Raw genomic sequence first — 24430 nt, 5'->3', positions numbered from 1 at the left:
GACAGTGGTTGTCTAATGGCAGGAGGCCGACTCTGGAGTCCAGTCCTCTCTGGTCCTGCATTGAGGAGACTGTCCGTTAATCCTAGGGTGTGGTCTGCCATTCATTAAGGAACAGGTGAGGGCCGGGCGCGGCGGCTCACGCCTGTCACCCCAGCACTCTGGGAGGCCGAGGCAGGAGGATCGCTCGAGGTCAGGTGTTCGAAACCAGCCTGAGCAAGAGACTCTGTCTCAAAAAAACACAAAAATAATAAGAACATTTGCACAAAAGTCTACAATTTCAAAAACAGCCTTCGGGGGTCAAAGATCATTGATCTTCCCCCCAGCATGTGTGGGACCCCTGAGTCCCCCATTTCTTTACCGAGAGCAGCACATCTGGTCTTGGCCACAAACTTCACACGCTGCACGGCTGGACGGCCGGAAACCACGTGAGCGATTTTAAACCACCCAAGCGTGACCATTCCTACCTCGAATGTGTTTTCTCCTTACAATGTGCTCTTTTTTTGTTTTTATTTTTTTTTGAGACAGAGTCTCTCTCTTTTGCCCGGGCTAGAATGCCGTGGCGTTCTATCAGCCTCGCTCACAGCAACCTCAGACTCCTGGGCTCAAGTGATCCTCCTGCCTCAGCCTCCACCCGAGTAGCTGGGACTACAGGCATGCGCCACCATGCCCGGCTGATTTTTTTCTCTATATATTTTTAGTTAGCCAATTAATTTCTCTCTATTTTTTTAGTAGAGACGGGGTCTCGTTGTTGCTCAGGCTGGTCTCGAACTCCTGACCTTGGGCAATCCTCCCGCCTCGGCCTCCCAGAGTGTACAATGTGCTTTTAACCCTGCAAAACACGTGCTATGCAAAGGAAATCTCATCTCAACGACTCCTATTGCCGGCCGGCGGTTAGCAAAGAAGGCTACTTTCGGGTCTCAAGTTGCATTTCTGGGGTAAGACTCGTGGTTGATATTTCTGCCTGCGAAAACTGCATTTCCTGTCTGGCCCTCTGGGCTTCGTGGCTGCAGAGTGGTCAGCCGACGGGGGGACTTCCCCAGGCAGCAACTGCGGCCGGGAGGAAGGTGCCGAGCTGCGTTTGCTTGTCTCCACCACTCTTTACTGTCTGGTGGCATGTGGACACTATGCCACCTACAGGAGATAAAATAAAGACATAAGAAAGAGGGCTCTCTGGGAACCCCCAGGGCACGAGGGCAAACTGCTCTGCAAATAAACACCTGTGACAGAGGAAGGACAGCAGAGACGATATTCCCATAGGCCCAGCCTTCGGGGGAGCTTAGCTTGCCAACTACACAAGTCACCTCATAGCTTCAGAAGGAAATGAAATACACACCCCAGGCGACCAGAACAGCTTTTTGTTGTAGGGTGGAAGATTCCAGTGGGGAATTTTGTGAGTCAACTGGACTGGGCCATGCGGCGCCCACATGTTTGGGGGGGGGATATTATTTTTGGGTATGTGTGCAAGGGGGCATTTCTGGAAGAGATTAGCTATCTGCAGACTGAATTTATAATATATATATCATGTAACGATATTTATATTATATATAATTTATAATTTTATATTGTATCTGAATTTCTCTCTTTTTTGTTATTTTATTTTATTTTATTTTATTTTATTTTATTTTATTTTATTTTATTTTATTTTATTTTATTTTATTTTAAGACAGTCTGGCTCTGTTGCCCGGGCTAGAGTGCCGTGGTGTCAGCCTAGCTCACAGCAACCTCCAACTTTTGGGCTCAAGCGATCCTCCTGCCTCAGCCTCCCGAGTAGCTGAGACTGCAGGCATGCGCCACCATGCCCGGCTAATTTTTTTATTTTGAGTAGACACGGGGGTCTCGCTCTTTCTCAGCCTGGTTTCGAACTCCTGACCCTGAGTGATTCTCCCACCTTGGCTTCCCAGAGTGCTGGGATTACAGGTGTGAGCCACCGTGCCCTGCCCAAACCCGTTTTATTTGCACATCACTACATGATATATCAATTATACATAATCTTTGCATTATATCATTTATAATTGTATATCGTATATAAATCTCTTTTATAATATATCGTGTATCCATGTGCATGTCTATATATTTCTGGTTCTGTTTCTCTGAAAACCCTAACACAAAGACACAAACAAAGTCACAAGGAAAACGACAGACACGTGTTCAGAGCTAACTCACAGGCTGGACCGAAATTTCTCCTGGAAACAATAAGAAAACAGACCACGGACTCGATAAGGTGCACAGTAGGTGAGGGGACGGCCCAGGTGGTCAGGAGACTTGTAGAAAAACACGGCCAGTGTCCGTCTTGCAGAGGAAGTTTCTCCAGGAAGCCACCGTGACACTGAGCTCCTTATCCGACAGGTAGCAGGGCCCCACAACCTGGCAAACCCACGGCGAGCAAAGCCACGGGCACGCCGCCCTCCCTGCCCCCGGCCCTCCTTCTGGGCATCCACCCCATGGAAACAGGACAGTTACTGCCGCACCGTTTGTAGAGGGAAAAAGAAAAGTGCTGGAAGGTGCACCGAGACCAGCTCCCGGGGAGCTCACGGGAAGGATGAGTTAGACCCGCACCCAGTGGGTTTTCAAGTGTTCGGCCTTAATAAAAGGGACAAGTTGCAGAGAAAAACACAAAGGTGTGCAAAGGTGACTGCACCATGCCTCAGGTATGCTGGGGTAGCGGGTGGGTTGGCTTCTCCATGTCCCCCGCCCCCCGCCCCCGGAGCCTGGGAGTGGGGCTTTATTTGGAAATAGGGTCTTTGGGGTATAATTAAGCATGTCCAGATGAGGCCATGCTGGATCAGGGAGGGCCGTGACCCCAGTGACAGGTGGAATATAAGAGACAGCAGAGGGGACAGAGACGCGGAGGAGAAGCCCCGTGGAGGCAGACGGAGGAGGCAGAGGCGGGAGTGAGGCTGTGGCCACAAGCCCAGGGACACCTGGAGCCCCCGGGAGCCGGGAGAGGCGGGAAGGAGCCTCCCCCGGAGCCCGTGGAGGGAGCGCGGCCCCCAGACTCCCGCGTCCCACACTCCCGGGCTCCGGGACCGGAAGGGGGACACGGTCCTGTGGTTTCAGGCCCTGATTTGCAGGGTTTGCTACCAACAGTGCCACCCTGGGGTTGGACACTCCTGCCAACACTTGTGCCTGTCTACAAAATTAGGGTCCTCCCATTTGGTCTTCTATGGAGAAAGACAATTTCCTTTGCTGTCATTTCTTTGAGGTTTAACAATTTACCTGTATGACGTTTTATTGACTTGTCCTCCAGTCTGTAAACTTGTGGTCTCCCTGCATTGCTTCAAAACTAAGAGTTATTCCTCTAAATATCTGAAATCTGAATCTAGGTGCTGTCAGAATTTTTCTCAATTTTTTTTTTAAATCTAAGGCATCGAAATATACATATCAAAGGCTTGAGGGTTTTTCCCCCCATTTATTTAACTCTAACTTCTCCCAGTACCGTTTTTTTTCATTTTCCCATAAGGCGTTGCACATAGTTTGTTAGATTTACTTCTGGGTGCAGTTTTTTTTTTTTTTTAACATTTTATTTGAAATCATTAGATTCGCAAAGGCTGGGAACATGGTGCCTGGAATGTCCAGGCCACTCTCAGGTTACCCCAGAGCACGTGGAGTTTGATCTAATCACAGTTGTCACCGGGCTGAGCACCCCACAGCCCGCAGGGAGGGGCCCCTGCCCCCAACAGTGGGCAGTCTGGGGGACTGGGGTGCAGGCGGGACCCCGGAACACCCCGGACTCACTGTGCCAGCGGGGATCCCCCATGTCCGAGCCCCCCACCACCCGCGGGGAACCCCCATGTCTGCGCCCCCCTACCCGCGGGGAACCCCCACCTCTGCGTCCCCTACCACCTGCAGGGACCCCCCACGTCCGCGCCCCCTACCACAGGAGGGGAACCCCCACGTCCGCGCCCCTACCAGCCGCAGGGAACCCCCACATCTGCGCCCCCTACCGCCTGCAGGGACTCCCCATGTCTGCGCCCCCCACCACTGGAGGGGAACCCCCACGTCCGCGCCCCCGACCACCTGCAGGGACCCCCCCACGTCTGCGAGACTCACGGCGCCCACAGGAGCCACCCCCAGACTGTACCCCAAGTTCCGTGGAGACCCCCCCACGTGTTTGCTTCACCTTTGTCCACGGGGACCCCCCAAGTCTGTGCCCCTACCGCCCGCGGGGAACCCCCATGGCAGTGCCCCTGACACTGCACCCAGGGGGATCCCCCGTGTCTGTGCCCTGCATCTCCTGGGGGCCCCCCAAATATGGGCTCCCCACCGCGCCCGCGGGGACCCCCAGGTCTGCGCCCCCGAAGTGCCCTCGAGAACCGTGCGGTCTGTACCCCACACCGCCCCCCCCCGAGGACCCCAACGTGTGCACCCCCAACTCCTTCAGGGACCCCCATATCTGCTTCTCCACCAACCGCAGGGACCCCCATATCTGCACCCCCCACCGCGCACTCAGGGGGCCCTCAAGTCTGCGCCCCACACTGCCCGGGGGGACAGCGTCTTGTCTGCACCCCCAAAGCACCCCCGGCGAGCCCCACGTGTGCGCTTGTTTGGGGCCCCCATCCCTTGGAGCCCCCAAACCCGCCAGCACCGCCTCCCAGCCGCGCAGGCGCAGAACGTCCCTGCGGGCGGGGCGGGGCGGGGCGGGGCGGGAGAGCGCGGCCTCGTGGGCGGGGCGAGGGGCGGAGGGCGGGGCGACGGCAGGAGGGCGGGGCTTCCCAGCGGAGGAAGGACGGGGTCGGGGCGGGGCCCGGAGTGGGCGTGGTCAGACTCGCCCCGCCCCGAGGAAGCCCCGCCCTCCGCCGGGTCCTTCCTGCGCGCGCGGCAGTGCGCCTGCGCCGGCGCGGGTCGTGCGTGCGGCGCGGACGGGGTGCGGGTTGCCATGGCGCTGTGCCCGGTGCTCGGGAAGCTGCTGCGGAAGCGCGTGGTGCTGGCCAGCGCGTCCCCGCGGCGCCGCGAGATCCTCAGCAACGCGGTGCGCGGCCGGGGGCGGGGGCGGGGGCGGGGACCCGGCAGGGGGTGGTGACCGTTAGGGAGCCGGGGACACGGGGGTGGGGGGCCTAGTGACCAGGGTGGGGGGGCCTAGTGACCAGGGTGGGGGCCTAGTGACCACAAGTGACCCGGTGGAGGGGCCTAGTGACCGTTAGGGACCGGGGGAGACCTAGTGACCGGGGTGGGGGGCCTAGTGACCGGGGTGGGGGGCCTAGTGACCAGGGTGGGGGCCTAGTGACCGGGGTGGGGGGCCTAGTGACCAGGGTGGGGGCCTAGTGACCGGGGTGGGGGGCCTAGTGACCGGGGTGGGGGCCTAGTGACCAGGGTGGGGGCCTAGTGACCGGGGTGGGGGCCTAGTGACCAGGGTGGGGGCCTAGTGACCAGGGTGGGGGCCTAGTGACCGGGGTGGGGGCCTAGTGACCAGGGTGGGGGCCTAGTGACCGGGGTGGGGGGCCTAGTGACCGGGGTGGGGGGCCTAGTGACCGGGGTGGGGGGCCTAGTGACCAGGGTGGGGGCCTAGTGACCACAAGTGACCCGGTGGAGGGGCCTAGTGACCGTTAGGGACCAGGGGAGACCTAGTGACCGGGGTGGGGGGCCTAGTGACCAGGGTGGGGGCCTAGTGACCACAAGTGACCAGGTGGAGGTACCTAGTGACCGTTAGGGACCAGTAGAGGACACCTAGTGACCGGGGTGGGGGCCTAATGACCACAAGTGACCAGTATAGGGACCTACCTAGTGACTGCTAGTGACCAGCATACAGACCTAGTGACTGCTAGTTACCAGCATGGGGGCCTAGTGACTGCTAGTGACCAGGTGGAGGGACCTAGTGACTGCTAGTGACCAGGTGGAGGGACCTAGTGACTGCTAGGGACCAGGGGAGACCTAGTGACCCCAGGGGAGGGGGCATACTGACCAGGGTGGGGGCCTGGTGACCACAAGTGACCAGTATAGTGGCCTAGTGACTGCTAGTGACCAGCATTCAGACCTTGTGACTGCTAGTGACCGGGGTGGAGGGACCTAGTGACCACTAGTGACCAGGGCAGACCGAGTGGCCCGGGTGGGGGCCTGGAGACCACAAGTCACCAGGGTAGGGGCCTAGTGACTTCTAGTGACCAGCATTCAGACCTAGTGACTGCTAGTGACCGGGGTGGAGGGACCTAGTGACTGCTAGTGACCAGCATTCAGACCTAGTGACTGCTAGTGACCGGGGTGGAGGGACCTAGTGACCCCTAGTGACCAGGGTAGACTGGGTGGCCCAGGTGGGGGCCTAGTGACCCCTAGTGACCAGGGCAGACCGGGTGGCCCGGGTGGGGGCCTGGAGACGGTGGCCTAGTTAGGGTGGGGTCTCTCAGCGGTAGGGAAGGGCTTGTGGGGCCTTAGGAAAGGGGTCTGTGTGATTCAGGGGCTCAGGTACGAGGAATGGAGTCCAGGGATCTAGTGACGCTCAGGCGCAGCCCCGCACAGGTGCCAGCGGGGCGTGGGGACCCCTCACTGGCGCTATTACCCCACTGCGGTTGAGGCCCACATTCCTGTACCCCAGACTCACACAGGCCCCCCCAGGAGCTGTCCGTCCTGTGTATTACCGCACCACGATGACACCATCAGTTCTGGAATTCTGCTGAATTTTGCATGTGCGAACCCTTTTCGTTGGCTGCCCTGACCTTGGGTGGCCCCTGGGCGCCCTCTGACCTCCTCCCTGGCGCTGTGCCCCATGCCCAATCAATCCTCCCCTGTGGCCTCTTGGTTCCGGGCCTCCTCCCTGCAGGTCCACTCGGGTCGGGCCCAGGGTCAGTCCCTAACTGGGGGTGGGCAGGTACTAAAGCTACACCAACGGACCAGGTCGCTGCCAGGGGGAGGGGCAAGATTGTAGGAAAAATGACGTTCTCTGCAAATCTTGAACCTTCCGGTCGGTGCTCTTGGGTTCTTTCGCCACCCTGCTAGACACGTGCTCTTTCCTTGCAGGGTCTGAGGTTTGAGGTGGTTCCCTCCAGGTTCAAGGAGAAGCTGGACAAAGCCTCATTCCCCACCCCCTACGCGTACGCCGTGGAGACCGCCAAGCAGAAGGCCTTGGAGGTGGCCAACAGGATGCATCAGGCAAGGGACCCTCTTCCTCCAGAGTTCTTTTGGTTTTCAGGTTTCTAATAGGAAGGCTATAAATAAATCTCAGTTACGATACGCAGTTAACGCCACTTATGTTATAATGTAATGTGCTGTTTTAATTAATGTAATAGTATCATTGACAACATAGAATTAATGGGCCTTACCTGTTACTAGGGGTTATAATGTAATATCTAATTAATACATAGTATCGTTTATGATGTAGAATTAATATAGCTTGTTACTGTGTGTTACTTTGCAATATTTTATTGCAATTAATATAATAGTATCATTTATAGAATTAGGTGGTTTATCAGTTGCTACATGCTACCATGTAATATACTATTATAATTAATATGGGACTATCATTTAGGATACAGCATCAATATAGCTTATCTGTTACTGTGTGTCTTGTAATATACTGTTGCAATTAACATAATATCGGTTATAATATAGAATTAATGTATCTTAATATTACTATTTGTTCTAATGTGATGCACTGTTTCTTTTTTGTTTGCTTGTTTTTGTTTTTGAGCCAAGAGTCTCACTTTGTTGCTCAGGCTAGAGTGCCGTGGCGTCAGCCTACTGTGTTTCCTCGAAAATAAGACAGGGTCTTATATTTATTTTTCCTCAAGAAGACACCCTAGGGAGTTATTTTCAGGGGGTGTGTTATTTTTTTTAAGGATGGTACAACCATCTACATTTATTCAAATGGAGTTAAGTGGTCTTCTTCTGTAACATCATCCTCACTCTCCAAACCCCGAATTCCATCCTGAATTTCTTGTGACTCTATTTCCTTTGGCCCCAATCTCTCCTGTGGAGCATTAGAGCTCTCACGGGGCGGATGAGAAGGGCTGCTCGTGTTCTTTCCCGCTCTGCGACGACACGCACGGGTTGTGCAGACGCGCTGCGCAGCCACACCCGTCACTAGGGCTGATTTTCGGGGTAGGGCTTCCATGGCGCACATGCTTAGAAATCCTGCTAGGGCTAATTTTATGGGGAGGTCTTATTTTGGGGGAAGCATGGGTAGTTCACAGCAACCTCAAACTCCTGGGCTTAAGCGATCCTCCTGCCTCAGCCTCCCGAGTAGCTGGGACTACAGGCATGCACCATGCCCGGCTAATTTTTTTCTATGTATTTTTAGTTGGCCAATTAATTTCTATTTTTTTAGTAGAGATGGGGTCTCGCTCTTGCTGAGGCTGGTTTTGAACTCCTGACCTTGAGCGATCCTCCTGCCTCGGCCTCTCAGAGTGCTGGGATTACAGGCGTGAGCCTTCGCGCCCGGCCTGATGCATTGTTATAGTATCATTTAAGGCAGCCGTCCCCAACCGTCTTTGGCACCAGGGACCATTTTTATGGAGGACAATTTTTCCAGGGACCGGGAATCGTGGGGATAGTTTTGGGATGATTCAAGCTCATTACATTTATTGTGTGCATTAGTTCTTTTACTATTACATTGTAATATTTAATGAAACAATTACACGGCTCACTGGTAGATTGGGGACCCCTTAGGTTCTAGGATTAAGGCAGCTCATCTGTTACTACTGTGTGTTACAATGTAACTTACCGTTGCAATTCATATAATAAATACGTTAGAGTTAATGTATGTATTGTTATGGATAAATGAGTAGTGATGGTTGGTTTTTTTTCGGTGGAATAGTTGGAATGACTCATATTCAGGTGCAAAGTAAGGTCAAGGTTGTGTACATGTTTCACATGAGTGCTTCCAGCTCCAGGGCTGAATTCTCAACTTGGATTTGTTTTATCATCCTAAATACCATGTTTCTCCGAAAATAAGACCTACCCATAAAATAAGCCCTAGCAGGATGTCTAAGCATGTGCGCAATAGAAGCCCTACCCCGAAAATCAGCCCTAGTGACCAGGGTGGCTATGAAAATCAGCCCTGGTGATGGGCGTGGCTATGAAAATCAGCCCTAGTGATGGGCGTGGCTATGAAATCAGCCCTAGTGGTGGGCGTGGCTATGAAAATCAGCCCTACTGATGGGTGTGGCTGTGAAGTCAGCCCTAGTGATGGGCGTGGCTATGAAAAGCAGCCCTAGTGATGGGCGTGGCTATGAAAATAAGCTCTAGTGGTGGGCGTGGCTATGAAAAGCAGCCCTAGTGGTGGGCGTGGCTATGAAAATCAGCCCTGGTGATGGGCGTGGCTATGAAAAGCAGCCCTAGTGATGGGCGTGGCTATGAAAATAAGCACTGGTGATGGGCGTGGCTATGAAAAGCAGCCCTAGTGATGGGCGTGGCCATGAAAATCAGCCCTAGTGGTGGGCGTGGCTATGAAAATAAGCCCTGGTGATGGGCTGGCTGTGCATCTGCACAACCCATGCGTGTCCTCGTGGAGCGGGAAAGAAGACGAGCAGCCCTTCTCATTCCCCCGTGATGGAGAGGAGAGATCGGGGCCGATGGTTTTAAAGGAAATAGAGTTGCAAGAAATTCGGGATGGAATTTGGGGTTTGGAGAGTGAGGATGATGTTCCAGAAGAAGACGACTTCACTCTATTTGAATCAATGTAGATGGTTGTACCGTACAAGCCGTAGGGTGTCTTCTTGAGAAAAAATAAATATAAGACCCTGCCTTATTTTTTCAGAAACACGGTACCTTTTCCTCGCACAAGTGAGTGGGTCAAAAACCTTGTGGCCGTAATTCAGGATGGCTGGGGGGGGTTGGGCCCCACACCAGGCGCACCCCATGAAAGAAGGAAAACCCCAGGGAGCACGTGGGGGCGGGCCGCCTTGGGGACACACTCCTGTCCCTGCTGGGGCCACCGGGGGCGCCCGGAATCGCTCTCCAGGGCAGCCCGCCCCGAACTCCCACCGGGGCTGGTGCATGCCCACGGCGCGGTGCGCAGTGTCTGTGTGCCACGCCCCGGGGAAGGGCCCTGCTAGGCCTGACGGCCGCTTCCTCTGCAGAAAGACCTGCGGACGCCGGACGTGGTCATCGGGGCGGACACCATCGTGGTAAGGCCCCTCCCCGCCCCTCCGGTCCGCTTTGCGAGTTCCACGCGGCTCGGCTTGTTTCTGACCTTAACCGTTCAGGCAGCCCAATCTCGGGGAGCCGGCACCCCCCGGGAACGGGCTGCCTCCGCCCGTGCGGCCGGGTGCGCCCTTCCTGCCGCCCCCGCCGACTCGCGGCACGCACGCCGTGTGGCTCCCACAACCGACGGGGCGCGCTCAGGTTTCGGGGGCTAGACGTCCCTCCGACACGAAGGTGTGGGCAGGGCCGGCCCTTCCGGAGGCTCGAAGGGACAGCCCGTCGTTCTCGGCCTCTCTCCAGTTCCCGTGGCTCCAGGCAGGTCCTGGCGGTGGCCCCGCACCTCCCCGATGTCTGCCGCTGTCCTTACCTACTCAGCCTTCTCTGCCCGCACCTCCCCAATCTCCGCCTCTGTCTTTACGTGCGCAGCCTTCCCTGCCCGGCGCGTGTCTGCGTCGGGATTTCCCTCTTCTGTAAGTCCACGCCTCCTTGGGTCTCGGGGCCCCCCTCCCCTGTGCTACCGTCTGACCTCAGTTTAACTAATGACCTCTGCAAAGGCCCCATTTCCAAGTGAGGCCATGGCCCGAGGTGCCGGGGTGAGGTCTCGGGCGGAGGTTCTGGAAGGGGCGATTCCTTCCGCCCACGAGGCGTGTTTGGGCTCTAGGGAGTGGGCTGTGCGTGGGAGCCGTCATCCCCGCCTCTCTGCCGTGCGCGGGCCTCCCTCGTGCCCAAGCCCAGGCCCCTCTCCCCGCCGGCTTATGCAAGACTCGCCCAGGCAGCTCAGACTCCACCGCAGGGGCTGCAAGTGTGCACGTTTCAAACAGTGCAGGGCAGCAAGCACCGGACGGGCGATCGGGTCCTCCTTGCTCCGTGTGGCTGAAGTCCGAGGTGTCCCGGTGCCTGCCGGCAGGAAGGAAACCCTGTTTGTGGCTAAGGAGTAAAGAAGTCTCCATGGGAGTTACTCATCTTTCTTTCTTTCTTTAGATACAGGGTCTTGCTCTGCAGTCCAGGCTGGAGTGCTGTGGTGCAGTCGTAGCTCACTGCAGCCTCAAACTCCTAGGATTAGGCGATCCTCCTGCCTCAGCCTCCCTCCTGAGTAGCTGGGACTACAGGCATGCGCCACCATGCCTGGCTGATTTTTTCTATATATTTTTAGTTGCCCAGTTAGTTTCTTTCTATTTATAGTAGAGACGGGGTCTCACTCTTGCTCAGGCTGGTCTGGAACTCCTGACCTTGAGCAATCCTCCTGCCTCGGCCTCCCAGAGTACTGGGATCACAGGCGCGAGCCGCTGGGCCTGGCCCAGAACCGACTTGTTACAAGTGGCCGGTGGGGCTGTGGGCGGACGGGCTGGGGTGGGGACCGACGCCCTGTGGCCCTGTCGTCCCGCAGACGGTGGCGGGGCTCATTCTGGAGAAGCCGGTGGACAAGCAGGACGCCTACAGGATGCTGTCCAGGTGGGACCACCGTGGCTGCGGAGCCTCCCGGGCGCGCTCTGCCTCCGAAACACCTGGGAGGGGGTGGGGGTGGGCGGGGTCAGGCTGCAGCTCCCCCCTCCCTGGGTGATGAAGGTGGAGCCGGCTGGCCGTGACCCTTGACCCCGCAGTCCCGTCCTCAGCCGCCTGTGTGTCCCGCCCACGGCCGTCACCCGTGGGATACGGAGTGGCAGCTTCTCAGTGCCTGCCCTGGGGCAGCCATCATCGTCCTGTCCGGCCACCTGCCCCGGGGAGCCCCAGCACCCGAGCCCTCGGGGTGGGAGGGGCCGTCGCTCAGCCGGGGTCCCGCGGCACTGACCCCAGCCTGCCCCGCGCCCGAGCCCGGCCCTTGGCGCCGCCGGACGTCAGCCGTGCCCTGGCCACCCCGCCCAGGGCCGGCGTCTCGCGCGGTCCCAGCGCACGGAGCACCCGCCTTGCGCAAAGGCCCGGCCCTGGGTTCCCGGAGCTGCGTTGGCGGCGGGCGCAATCGAGGGCCGGCGGTTGTGTTGCAGGCTGAGCGGGCAGGAGCACAGCGTGTTCACAGGCGTCGCCATCGTGCACTGCAGTAGCCGAGGTAACCGGACGCCGCCGGGCACGGGCACCTGGGGTGGGGCACAGGGGGGACCCCTGGGGCTTTGGAGGAGTCCGATGGCTCACGCCCAGCGGGTGCTTTGCTCTTGTCCTGCCGGGGAAGGTTGGTGCCCCGATTTGACGCATCCAGGTAAAAGGAAAATCTACAGTTCATCTTGTACTGGCCCAGGATACTTCTGACACCACCTGGTGCACCATTATTGTACGTCAGTTTAGAAAAATCCATCAGCCCGGGCGGGGCGGCTCATGCCTGTCATCCCAGCACTCTGGGAGGCCGAGGAGGGAGGATCGTTTGAGCTCAGGCATCGGAGACCAGCCTGAGCAACAGCGAGACCCCGTCTCTACTAAAAATAGAAACAAATTAATTGACCTACTAAAAATATGTAGAAAAAATTAGCCGGGCACGGTGGCCCATGCCTGTAGTCCCAGCTACTCGGGAGGCTGACGTAGGAGGATTGCTGGAGCCCAGGAGATTGAGGTTGCTGTGAGTGAGGCTGACGCCACGGCACTCTAGCCCAGGTGACAGAGCGAGACTCTGTCTCAAAAAACAAATAAATGAAAATAAATTTAAAAATCGGTCCCATGTGACCCTAATATTTATTTTGAGACCTTTTTGGCTGAACGCCTATGGCTGTCAGCAAGCTATGACACAACAAAAGAGTTTTTTGGAAAAATGTACAAAAACAGCCGGGCATGTTGGCTCATGCATGCAATCCCAGCACTCTGGGAGGCCGAGGCGGGCGGATTGCTCGAGGTCAGGAGTTCGAAACCAGCCTGAGCAAGAGCGAGACCCCATCTCTACTATAAATAGAAAGAAATTAGCCAAACAAGTAAAAAATATATAGAAAAAATCAGCCGGGCATGGTGGCGCATGCCTGTAGTCCCAGCTACTCGGGAGGCTGAGGCAGGAGGATTGCCTGAGCCCAGGCGTTTGAGGTTGCTGTGAGCTAGGCTGACGCCACAGCACTCTAGCCCAGGCAGCAGAGTGAGACTCTGTCTCAAAAAAAGAAAAACAAATAAAATAGTCCATCTCACGTGACCCTGGCTAATATTTCTTTTGAGACCTTTCTGGCTGAACGCCCGTGGCTGTGAGTAAGTTATGCCACAACAATGTACGAAAACATTGAGGAACTGTTTTTAAAGCTAGTTTGAGAAGTGTTGAAGTCTGAGTCAGGACCCTGAGACACTCTGAGCTCCTGGCCCTGGTGCTCCTGTCCCGAGGCCACCGTGGGTGGCGGATGTCAGGACATCTGGACCCTGTCTGCTCCAGGCGGGGCCTTTCGGGGCAGAAAACACCTGCCGCCCGGTGCATGCAGGCCCACCGGACCCCCCTCTCCCTGCGTTCTCTCATGTCCCACCCGCAGCTCACACCTTCCGAACGCCTGGCTGGTGTGGGGGTGTCCTGGGAGGGTCTCACACAAATCACCACAAACCTGGGGGCCTCAAACCACAGGAATGTGTCCCCACTTGGTCCCGGAGCCCAGGAGTGTGGGACTCGGGAGTCTGGGGCTGCGCTCCCTCCACGGCTCCAGGGGAGGCTCCTTACGGCCTCTCCCGGCTCCCGGGGGCTCCGGGCGTCCCTGGGCTTGTGGCCGCAGCCTCACTCCCGCCTCTGCCTCCTCGGTCTGTCTCCACGTGGCTTCTCCTCCACATCTGCATCTCCTCTGCCGTCTCTCACGAGGACGCCTGTCACTGCATTTAGGGCCCTCTCTACTCCAGGATGGTCTTATCTGGAAATCCTTAACTAACTGCATCTGCAAAGGTTTAAGTTTCTTAATAGTGTCCCATGCACAGGTTCAGGGGTGAGGGTATGGGCATGTCTTTTTGTGGGGCACCATCCAATTAACTAAAAAAGCATCTCGTTCTTTCTGGAGGCTCCAGGGGAGGCTCCTTCCCGCCTCTCCCAGCTCCCGGGGGCTCCAGGCGTCCCTGGGCTTGTGGCCGCAGCCTCACTCCCGCCTCTGCCTCCTCCGTCTGTCTCCACGTGGCTTCTCCTCCGCGTCCGCGTCTCCTCTGCCGTCTCCCACGAGGACGCCCGTCATTGCGTTTACGGCCCTCCCTGATCCAGGATGGCCTCATCTCTGGATCTTAACTACATCTGCAAAGAGCCTCCTTGCAAATGAGCCCCCACTCCCAGGTTCCTGGTGGACGTGAATTTGGGGGAGACAGGTCACCCCAGGACAGCCGGCGTGGGCTGCTCTCCCCACAGACCCACGTCCCGGTCTGTCCTCACCTCCAGGACTTTGTCCTTGCAGACGGTCAGCTGCACACCGAGGTGTCGGAATTCTACGAGGAAACGACGGTGAGGTTCTCGGAGCTGTCGGAGGAGCTGCTCTGGGAGTACATCCACAGCGGGGAGCCCATGTGAGTGTCCGCCCGGCGGGCCGGAGGGCCTCAGCCTTCCAGACAAAAGGGAAGCGATGCCATTTCTGACAGCACGCTCGAACCTAGGCGACAGTCAGAGAAATAAGCCCAGCACAGAAACACAAGTGCCACACGTTCCCCCTTCTATGTGGAATCTAAAAAGTTGATCTCTGAGAAACAGAGAGTGGAATAGGGTGCTTGGGGCTGGTGGGTTTGGAGGGGCACCAGCCCCTGGGCAAGGACTGCAGCATTTCAGTTAGGAAGAAGTTCTAGAGACGTATCATACAGGCTGATGACCGTAATTAGTAATGATGCATTGCGTTCTTGAAAATGGTTGAGGCCGGGCATGGAGGCTCACGCCTGTAATCCCAGCACTCTGGGAGGCTGAGGTGGGAGGATCGCTTCAGGTCAGGAGTTTGAGACCAGCCCAAGTAAGAGCAAGACCCCGTCTGTACTAAAATTAGAAAGAAATTGGCCAGAAAACTAAAAAAAACTAAGATTATATATATATATATATATACACACACACACATACACACTAGCCGGGCGTGGTGGCGCATGCCTATAGTCCCAGCTACTCGGGAGGCTGAGGCAGGAGGATCGCTTGAGCCCAGGAGTTTGAGGTTGCTGTGAGCTGGGCTGACGCCACGACAGTCTAGCCCAGGTGACAGAGTGAGATTCTGTCTCAAAAAAAAAAAAAAAGAGTTCCAGACCAGCCTGAGCAAGAGTGAGATTCCATCTCTCCTAAAAATAGAAAATACTAGCCGGGCATGGTGGCGCATGCCTGTAGTCCCAGCTACTGGGGAGGCTGAGGCAGGAGGATCTCTTGAGCCCAGGAGTTGGAGGCTGCAGTGAGCTGTGATGACGCCACGGCACTCTACCGAGGGTGACAGAGCGAGACTGTGTCTCAAAAAAAAAAAAAAAAAGTTGAGGGCGTAGATGGTAAATGTCCTCACTACAAAACGAAGGTATTGATGCGATATGAGGAATAGGGGATCCACACTGTGCGGTGTGCACATCTAGGAAAACACGTGGCACACGGCAGATAGGTGCATGCATTCGCCCCCTGGCCTGGCGCCGACTTGCTCAGCATGAAGCCCCCGGGGCTGGCGCTGCCAGGACCCGCTGAGACGCTCACGTCAGCCGCACGACCGCGTAGCCCTGGCCCCATGACCGCGTAGCCCTGGCCCCAGGCGCCCCGCCCGCGCCAGCGCGCTCAGACGGCCGTGCGTCTCCTGCAGGGACAAGGCCGGCGGCTACGGCATCCAGGCGCTGGGCGGCATGCTGGTGGAGCACATCCGCGGCGACTTCCTCAACGTGGTGGGCTTCCCGCTGAACCGCTTCTGCAAGAAGCTGGGGGAGCTGTACAGCCCGCCCCGCCGGGGCGCCCGGCCGCGGGCCCGGCACGACTCCATCCCGCCCGTGGACTCCTTCGAGGACCTCAGCGACGTGGAGGCCGGCCGCATGGAGGCCGATGGCATGGAGGCCCGCGGCTCCGAGCCCGTGCAGAGGGAGGCCGGGAGAGGCCAGGACGGGCCAGCGGCCGGAGGCGATGACCGGCAGGCGGCGGACTCGCCCCAGGCAGACGGTCACAGGACTGCAGAGCCGGCCCCGTGCCTGGCAGACCTTCTAGAACTCATAGACGGCTTCAAAGCATCAAAGGTACCGTGTCCGTCCGTCCCTGGGCCCCCATGACAAATGACCAAAACCTGGTGACTTAGAGCTTAACAGGACCGTGTCCCCTCCCCGAGTCCCGGGGCCCGGGAGTGTGGGACGCGGGGGTCTCGGGGCCGCGCTCCCTCCACGGGCTCCAGGGGAGGCTCCTTCCCGCCTCTCCCGGCTCCCGGGGGCTCCGGGCGTCCCCGGGCTTGTGGCCGCAGCCTCACTCCCGCCTCTGCCTCCTCCGTCTGCCTCCACGTGGCTTCCCCTCCGCGTCTGCGTCTCCCCTGCCGTCTCTTTTAAAGACACCTGCCACTGGGTTCAGGGCCCTGCCTTTGCGAAGTGGCTTGGTGCACAGAGAGCGACTTGAGTGGTTAGCTCCCCACCCGCGTGTGAGGCCACGCCGGGGCGAGGGGCGAGGGGACCCCTGGCCAGAGAAGGTCCCAGTGTGACGTGGATCGTGTGCGGGTCTCAGGGAGCCCAGCGGGGCCCAGGCTGCAGTGCCGACGGCTCAGCAACCTCCGGGTGCCCCGACGCCCGCCGGCCGGACGGCAGTTGGACCTCAGCCCCGTCACCCCCTGCCTGGAGCGCAGACGGCGTCGGGCGTGGGTGCTCGTGCCCTGTGACGACCCGGCCCGGGCAGCAGGAGGGCGTGCTGGTGCAGCCGGAGCCCGCAGGGCCGACTCGGAGCTCACGGGCGCCGGTGCCCATGCGTGTCCCGGGTCTCCAGGAGAAAGCAGACCCGACAGGCCCTCCGCAGCCCCGCCCAGTCTCACGGCCCCACCCAGTCTCACGGCCCCGCCCAGTCTCATGGCCCCGCCCAGTCTCACGGCCCCGCCCTGTCTCACGCCCCGCCCCGTCTCACGCCCCGCGCGTCTCACCCGCTGTCTCCGGCGCAGGCCCTGTTCACCGCGTGCAGACTGAAGCTGTTCGACGCACTAAGGGCGGAGGAGCCCCGGAGGGCCGTGGATGTGGCAGCCGGCGTGGACGCCTCTGTGTGCGGGACGGAAGGGCTCCTGGACGCGTGCGCCTCGCTGGGGCTCCTGGAGAAGTCCGAGCGCGGTAACAGGGCTCGCGCGCCTCCAGCACCGTGCGCAGGAGGGAGGGAGCCGCCACGGCAGGGCTGCCCGGCTCCGAGGTGGGCGGGGTGGGAGGGAGGCCTGGCACCGATGCCTGCGGGGCGGGGATGGCGGCCTGGCACCGATGCGGGCGGGGCGGGGAGGGCGGTCTGGCACCGATGCCTGCGGGGTGGGAGGGCCAGGCCAGACCGCCCGTCCGTCCAGTCCACCGAGAATGTTTCTTCCCCAAAAGGGTGAGAGGCAGAGGGCGGGGGGGGGGGGGGGGGGGGGGGGGGGGGAGACCAGACCACATGCTGTGGTCTCACAGGGGCGGCGTCCGTCCGGGCTCTGCAGGGAAACAGAGTCGACAGGCGCACACTCAAGCATGCACGCTTATCCATGCACTTGTATGTTTTGATGGACACAGAGGGTGGGTGGATGGGCAGACTCAGACGTGGTGACTGCAGAGATACCATGTTTCCCTGAAAATAAGACAGGGTCTTCTATTTATCTTTCCTCAAGAAGACACCCTAGTAGGGCTTATTTTCAGGGGATGTGTCATTTTCCCCTCAAAGCCTCAGCTTGCAGCACACACAGGGTGGCCGGGACCCGACAGGGGGAGCCGACCTTGTTGGTGGGGCTGCCCGCACCTTCCCGGTCACCTCTGGGACAGCAGCTGTCACAACGGGGCGGATGAGAAGGGCTGCTCGTGTTCTTTCCCGCTCCGCAACGACATGCACGGGTTGTGCAGACGCGCTGCGCAGCCACGCCCGTCACTAGGGCTGATTTTCATAGCCACGCCCATCACTAGGGCTGATTTTCATAGCCACGCCCACCACTAGGGCTGATTTTCATAGCCACGCCCATCACCAGGGCTGATTTTCAGGATAGGGCTTCTATTGTGCACATGCTTAGACATCCTGCTAGGTCTTGTTTTATGGGTAGTTCTTATTTTCGGAGAAACACGGTATATCGATGTAGGTTGATGAAATAGAGAGATGGCAGGTGATGGACACAGACATGAGAAGAGTATTCCATGCGGAGGCAGCCTTTCTCAGCCTCAGCACAAGAGACATTTCAGGCTGGAGGACTCTGTGGTGGCCCGTCGTGTGCATGGGGGGTGTTGCACAGTGTCCCCGGGCCCCACCCTTTGGGCGCCAGGAGCACCTGTCACATAATCATAGCAACCACAAGTGTCTCGAAAATTTGCCTAGTGTTTCTGGGGGCAAAATTGCCCAGTTAAGAACCACTGCCATTGATAGATGATACATAGATAGATATATAGATAGATAGATCAATGATTACTAGAGCTGACAGATGCATGGATAGATGGATCGTGAGATGGGAGGGTGGGTGGGTAGATGGAGAGATGGATGGGTGAGTGGAAGGGTGGGTAGGTGGATGGTTGGCAGGTAGGTAGGTGGAAGGATGCATACATGGGTAGAGTGATGGATGGATGGATGAATGGAAGGATGGATGGATGGATGGATGGGTGAAAGGATTGTCACATAGACAGATGAATGGATGGGTGAAAGTATGTATGGATGGTTTGATGGGTAGAAGGGTGAAAGGATGGATGGGGTGGATGTGGATGGGTGAATGATTAGATGGATGAGTGCATAGATGAATGGATAGAGGGGTGGATAGGAAAAAGGATGAATGGGTGGATGGATGAATATATGTGTGGATGGATGGATGCATGAGTGGATGGATGGATGGACGGAGGAGTGGATGGATGAATAGGTGGATGGATAGTTGGATGAGTGGGTGGATGGATGGATGGATAGATGGGTGGACTGTGGGTGAAACAATAGATGGGTGGGTGGATGAATGGGTGGGTGTAAGTATGTATGTATATATAGATGGGTGGATGATTTGATGCATAGAAGGGTGAAAAGATTGATGGGGTGGATGTGGGTGGGTGGGTGAGTGGATGTGTGGATGGATGCATAGATGGATGGGTGGGTGGCCGGAAAAAAGGATAGATGAGTGAAAGGATGAATGGCTAAATGAGTGAATGGATGTGTAGGTGGATGGATGGATGAATGGAAGGATATTGGCATAGATGGGTGGATGGATGGATGGATGAATGGAAGGATATTGGCATAGATGGGTGGATGGATGGATGAATGGAAGGATACTGGCATAGATGGGTGGATGGATGAATGGATGGATGGATGGATGGATGGAGGGACTGATGGGTGAATGAATGGATGGATGGATAGATGGATGGATGGATGGATTGATGGGTGAATGGATGGATGGATGGATTGATGGGTGAATGGATGGATGGATGGATGGAAGGATATTGGCATAGATGGGTGGATGCATGGATGGATGGATGGAGGGATTGATGGGTGAATGGATGGATGGGTGGATGGGTGGATGGATGGATGGATGGATGGATTGATGGGTGGATGGATGGATGGATGGATTGATGGATGAATTGATGGGTGGATGAGTGGATGGATGAATGGATGGGAGGGTGGATAGTTAGATGGGTGGATGGATGGATAGATGATAGCATGGATGGATGGATGAGTGGATGGCTGGGTGGTTGCATGGATGGCAGTACCTGTTTGCTGAATTGAACAGAGCTCTTCCACCCGGTCCTACAGCAGAGGGTACATGCCCTGCTCCATAAGCAAGTTGGGAAGGCAGAGGGTCTCCTGGTGGAGGCCAGAATTGTTGCCCTTCACACAGAGATGTACCACAACATCCTTGGCATTAGGAGCATAGAGGGCAGAACCTCTTTCTCAGCCAGGGCATTGCAGTACTATTCTCCTAGTAACAATAATTCCTGCACGCGGGGAAAAGCTCCTACATCCGGGCTTTCCACCACTGCCACCTTGGAAGCTTGTTCCGAGTGTTTTTGCAAATGCTTTGTCTGCTTGAGCCCTGGGACAGTTCCCCTGTGTCTACATGATCTCTTCCTGTCCCTTGGTAGGGGTGATGCCATTTCTTCATTAACATGTCACAGGACCATTTCTTACATCTGATAGCTGTACTTGTGTGAGGCCATCTGTTTATACCTCTGGGTCTCCACCACCAAGACCTGTCCCTCCCAACCTCCGATTCAGTAGGAGGGGGCATTCTGGAAGGGAGCTGGGGGCTGCGTCCCATGCACAGCTGAGCTGGGTGTGAAGTGGGTGGAGGGGGAAGGCCCCTGCATCAGTGTGGGCTCTCCCAAGTAACAGCACCCCGAGGATACATGATAGGAGATTTATCTGAAGGATTCACATGATGGTGGGAGTCCACAGTCTACACAGCAGGTCAGCAGGCTGAGAACTCAGGCAAGAGCTGGGCTGCTGTCTTGGAAATAGAATTTCTTCTCTAGGAAACACCAGTCTTTGGTTTTAGGGTTTTCAGTAGGTTGGATGAGGCCCTCCCACATTATTACAATTTATCCCCTTTACTTAAAGGTCAGACTGACGTAGGTGCTAGCCACACCTACAAAACACCTCCATGGCAACACCTAGGCTGGTGTTGGAGGCAAGAACTGGGAACTGTAGTGTGGCCAGTGACCATGTGGATAATGCAGCCTTTTTGGGGAATAGTCATAGCCATTGGCATCTAGGGCTGGGTGGGAGCTGATCCCCACTGAGCCAACTCTCAGTGTACAGTTTGCTATAGTCAGATAGATGATGTTTATTTTGACATGTCAATGACGCTGGGCAGTAAGCATATGGTTTGCTGTAGTCAGATAGATGATGTTTACTTTGACATGTCAGTGACGCTGGGCAGTAAGCATACGGTTTGCTGTAGTCAGATAGATGGTGTTTATTTTGGCATGTCAACGACACTGGGCAGTAAGCATACAGTTTGCTGTAGTCAGATGATGTTTATTTTGACATGTCAGTGATGCAGGGCAGTAAGCTTATGGTTTGCCATAGTCAGATAGATGATGTTTATTTCAACATGTAAACGATGCTGGGCAGTAAGCATACAGTTTGCTGTAGTCAGATAGATGATGTTTATTTTGACACGTCAATGACGCTGGGCAGTAAGCTTAAGGTTTGCTGTAGTCAGATAGATGATGTTTATTTCAACATGTCAATGACACTGGGCAGTAAGCATACAGTTTGCAGTAGTCAGAGAGATGATGTTTATTTCGACATGTCAATGACACTGGGCAGTAAGCTTACAGTTTGCTGTAGTCAGATAGATGATGTTTATTTTGACACGTCAATGACGCTGGGCAGTAAGCATACAGTTTGCAGTAGTCAGAGAGATGAAGTTTATTTTGACATGTCAATGATGCTGGGCAGTAAGCTTACAGTTTGCTGTAGTCAGATAGATGAAGTTTATTTTGACATGTCAACGACGCTGGGCAGTAAGCTTACAGTTTGCTGTAGTCAGATAGACGGTGTTTATTTTGACATGTCAGTGACGCTGGGCAGTAAGCTTACGATTTGCTGTAGTCAGATAGATGATGTTTATTTCGACATGTCAATGATGCTGGGCAGTTTCTTATCCTTTGGGTGAGGTCTGCTTGGGTGTTCTTTTTAGGAACTCACACGACCCTCTCCATGTGCTCAGGTTACCGTAACACAGAGTTGTCGAATCTGTACCTGGTGTCGGACGGCGAACACTCCCTGCATGACTTCATCCTGTACAATGACCAGCACACCTGGAATCTCTTCACGCACCTGGAGTTGGCCGTTCGAGAGGGAACCAACCAGCACCACGGGGCTTTGGAAAGGAAGGTGCAAGATCCGTTCCAGGTAGTGTAAGTCCAGAGATTCTGTTTCCCCAGAATGCTTTTTGCTAAGGGACATGGGCAGATGGCTCTATGGGTAACTGACGAATCCGTATCTGTCCTGAGGATGACTTGAGCCACTTGGAAAGCCACTGAGCATTTGCCTTATGATGCCGAGTGTCCTGTCAGTGGGATCCCAGATGGCTGGTCTGGGTCGGGGGGACGTTGAGGGCTCAGGAGTGGGGGTGACTGACTGGCCACAGCTCCGGTCACTTTACGAGGGCCTGGCAGACAGCACCATCCTGGGCTCCCTCCTCCCACTCTGCCTCCCAGCCCTAAGGGGGCTGCAGAGACACTGCCACTGTCCCCACTTCTATGCAGGTGTCAGATTCAGCAAAGTCAAGGAATTTCGCCCTCGTGGCCAGATGCATGTGAATCTGGATATGAAACACTCAGATTTCACGCTGGGTGGCTGTAGCCTCACTCTGCTCTGGGACAGATGGCGGTTGGCAGTGTCCACTGTCATCCTTTGGTACCCGCAAAGAGGATTTCCTCCTACAGAGGGGTCCGAGGGTTGCCTTGAATTAATGCTGTTTCTCCTGAGTGGACGTGGAAGAGACGCTGGCTTACTCAGGGCCACAGTTGGCAGAGCTCTTTCTTTCTTTCTTTTTTTTTTTTTTTTTTTTGAGACAGAGTCTCACTCTGTTGCCCAGGCTAGAGTGAGTGCTGTGGCGTCAGCCTCGCTCACAGCAACCTTAGACTCCTGGGCTCAAGCAGTCCTCCTGCCTCAGCCTCCCGAGTAGCTGGGACTACAGGCATGCACTGCCACGCCCGGCTGATTTATATATATATATATATATATATATATATATATATATATATTAGTTGGCCAATTAATTGCTTTCTATTTTTAGTAGAGATGGGGTCTCGCACTTGCTCAGGCTGGTCTTGAACTCCTCAGCTCAAAAGATCCTCCCGCCTCGGCCTCCCAGAGTGCTGGGATGACAGGCGTGAGCCACCGTGCCCAGCCCAAAGCTCTTTCTGCGTCTCTCCCCTCCCGCCTCTTCCCCGGGGAGGATGACCTTGAGGGTGAGACCAGGCGGAGACTGCCGTGTGTCCTCTGAACCCTGTGCAGGTGGCGGGGCCGGGTCTGCCTGGCCGGGCCCCACAGGCCAGGGGTCTGGGTGGGCACAGCCTCGCTCCTCTCTGCAGTGTTTGCCCGGCACGTGGGGGGCTGGGTGCTGAGTCGTGTCATGTGTGACATGGTGCGGGCATGAGCCGGGGAGGGCGGGGACTTACGCAGGTGTGTGCGTGCGGGGGACAGAGACAGAGGGAGAGACAGAGACAGAAAAACAGAAGGAGAGACACGACAGAGGAAGAGAGAGAGAGAGAGACAGGGAGAGACGGAGACAGAGGGAGATACAGAGAGGGAGAGACAGAGACAGAGAAACAGAAGGAGAGACAGTGACAGGGAGAGACAGAGATAGGGAGACACAGAGACAGAGGGAGAGAGAGAGACAGAGACAGAGGGAAAGACAGACAGAGGGAGCAAGACAGAGAGAGAGACAGAGACAGAGAGAAAGAGAAAGAGACAGAGGGAGAGAGAGAGACAGAGACAGAGGGAAAGACAGACAGAGGGAGCAAGACAGAGAGAGAGATGGAGACAGAGAGAGAGAGAAAGAGAAAGAGACAGGGAGAGACAGAGGGAGAGAGAGAGACAGGGAGAGACAGAGGGAAAGAGAGAGACAGGGAAAGACAGAGACAGAAGGAGACAGAGACAGAGGGAAAGACAGACAGAGACAGAGAAACAGAAGGAGAGACGGTGACAGAGGGAGAGAGAGAGACAGGGAGAGACAGAGGGAGAGAGAGAGACAGAGACAGAGGGAAAGACAGACAGGGAGCGAGACAGAGAGAGAAAGACGGCGACAGAGAGAGAGAGAGACAGGAAGAGAGAGAGGGAGAGACAGAGGGAAAGAGAGAGACAGGGAAAGACAGAGACAGAAGGAGAGAGAGACAGAGACAGAGGGAAAGACAGACAGACAGAGAAACAGAAGGAGAGATAGTGACAGAGGGAGAGAGAGAGACAGGGAGAGACAGAGACAGAGGGAAAGATAGACAGAGAGAGAAAGGACAGACAGAGGGAGCGAGAGAGAAAGAGACGGCGAGAGAGAGAGACGGCGACAGAGAGAGACAGAGAGAAAGAGAGAGACAGAGAGATAGAGACACGGAGAGGGAGAGAGAGGCAGAGACAGGGAGAGACAGAAGGAGAGAGAAAGAGACAGACAGAAACAAAGGGAGAGACAGAGGGAGGAGAGACAGGGAGAGAGAGACAGAGACAGACGGAGAGACCATGTTGGGGAGAGAGGCAGAGGCAGGCACAGCGGAGGCGGCTCGGATGGCCCCGCTGGGACCAGAAGGTGAGGACAGGGCGGCCTGAGGAGCACACCCGGCTGGCGGCAGCCCCGGGGCAGGACTGGCCGAGCTCCCCGGGGGCTGGCGGGGGCTGGTGCGGCTGCAG

General features: G+C 56.3%; 1 protein-coding gene across 2 annotated transcripts in view; it reads left to right on the top strand.

Annotated features, from left to right (window-relative positions):
- The first annotated feature begins 4794 nt into the window (after nucleotides 1–4794).
- The window catches only part of ASMTL (acetylserotonin O-methyltransferase like), a 34012-nt gene continuing 14376 nt past the window's right edge, over nucleotides 4795–24430 (top strand). For both annotated transcript variants that reach the window (XM_075999627.1, XM_075999628.1), the window contains exons 1-9: nucleotides 4795–4969; nucleotides 6949–7080; nucleotides 10008–10055; nucleotides 11459–11523; nucleotides 12054–12115; nucleotides 14388–14496; nucleotides 15738–16158; nucleotides 17055–17217; nucleotides 21753–21937. In XM_075999627.1, coding sequence (XP_075855742.1) covers nucleotides 4877–4969; nucleotides 6949–7080; nucleotides 10008–10055; nucleotides 11459–11523; nucleotides 12054–12115; nucleotides 14388–14496; nucleotides 15738–16158; nucleotides 17055–17217; nucleotides 21753–21937 — 1278 coding nt within the window. In that variant the 5' untranslated portion in view covers nucleotides 4795–4876. The remainder of the gene's footprint in view (nucleotides 4970–6948; nucleotides 7081–10007; nucleotides 10056–11458; nucleotides 11524–12053; nucleotides 12116–14387; nucleotides 14497–15737; nucleotides 16159–17054; nucleotides 17218–21752; nucleotides 21938–24430) is intronic.

The sequence above is a fragment of the Microcebus murinus genome, chromosome X, assembly GCF_040939455.1.
Source record: "Microcebus murinus isolate Inina chromosome X, M.murinus_Inina_mat1.0, whole genome shotgun sequence".
NCBI lineage: Eukaryota > Metazoa > Chordata > Mammalia > Primates > Cheirogaleidae > Microcebus > Microcebus murinus.
Note: the sequence above shows the minus strand (reverse complement) of the source record. Positions and strands in the feature narration are given on the sequence as shown.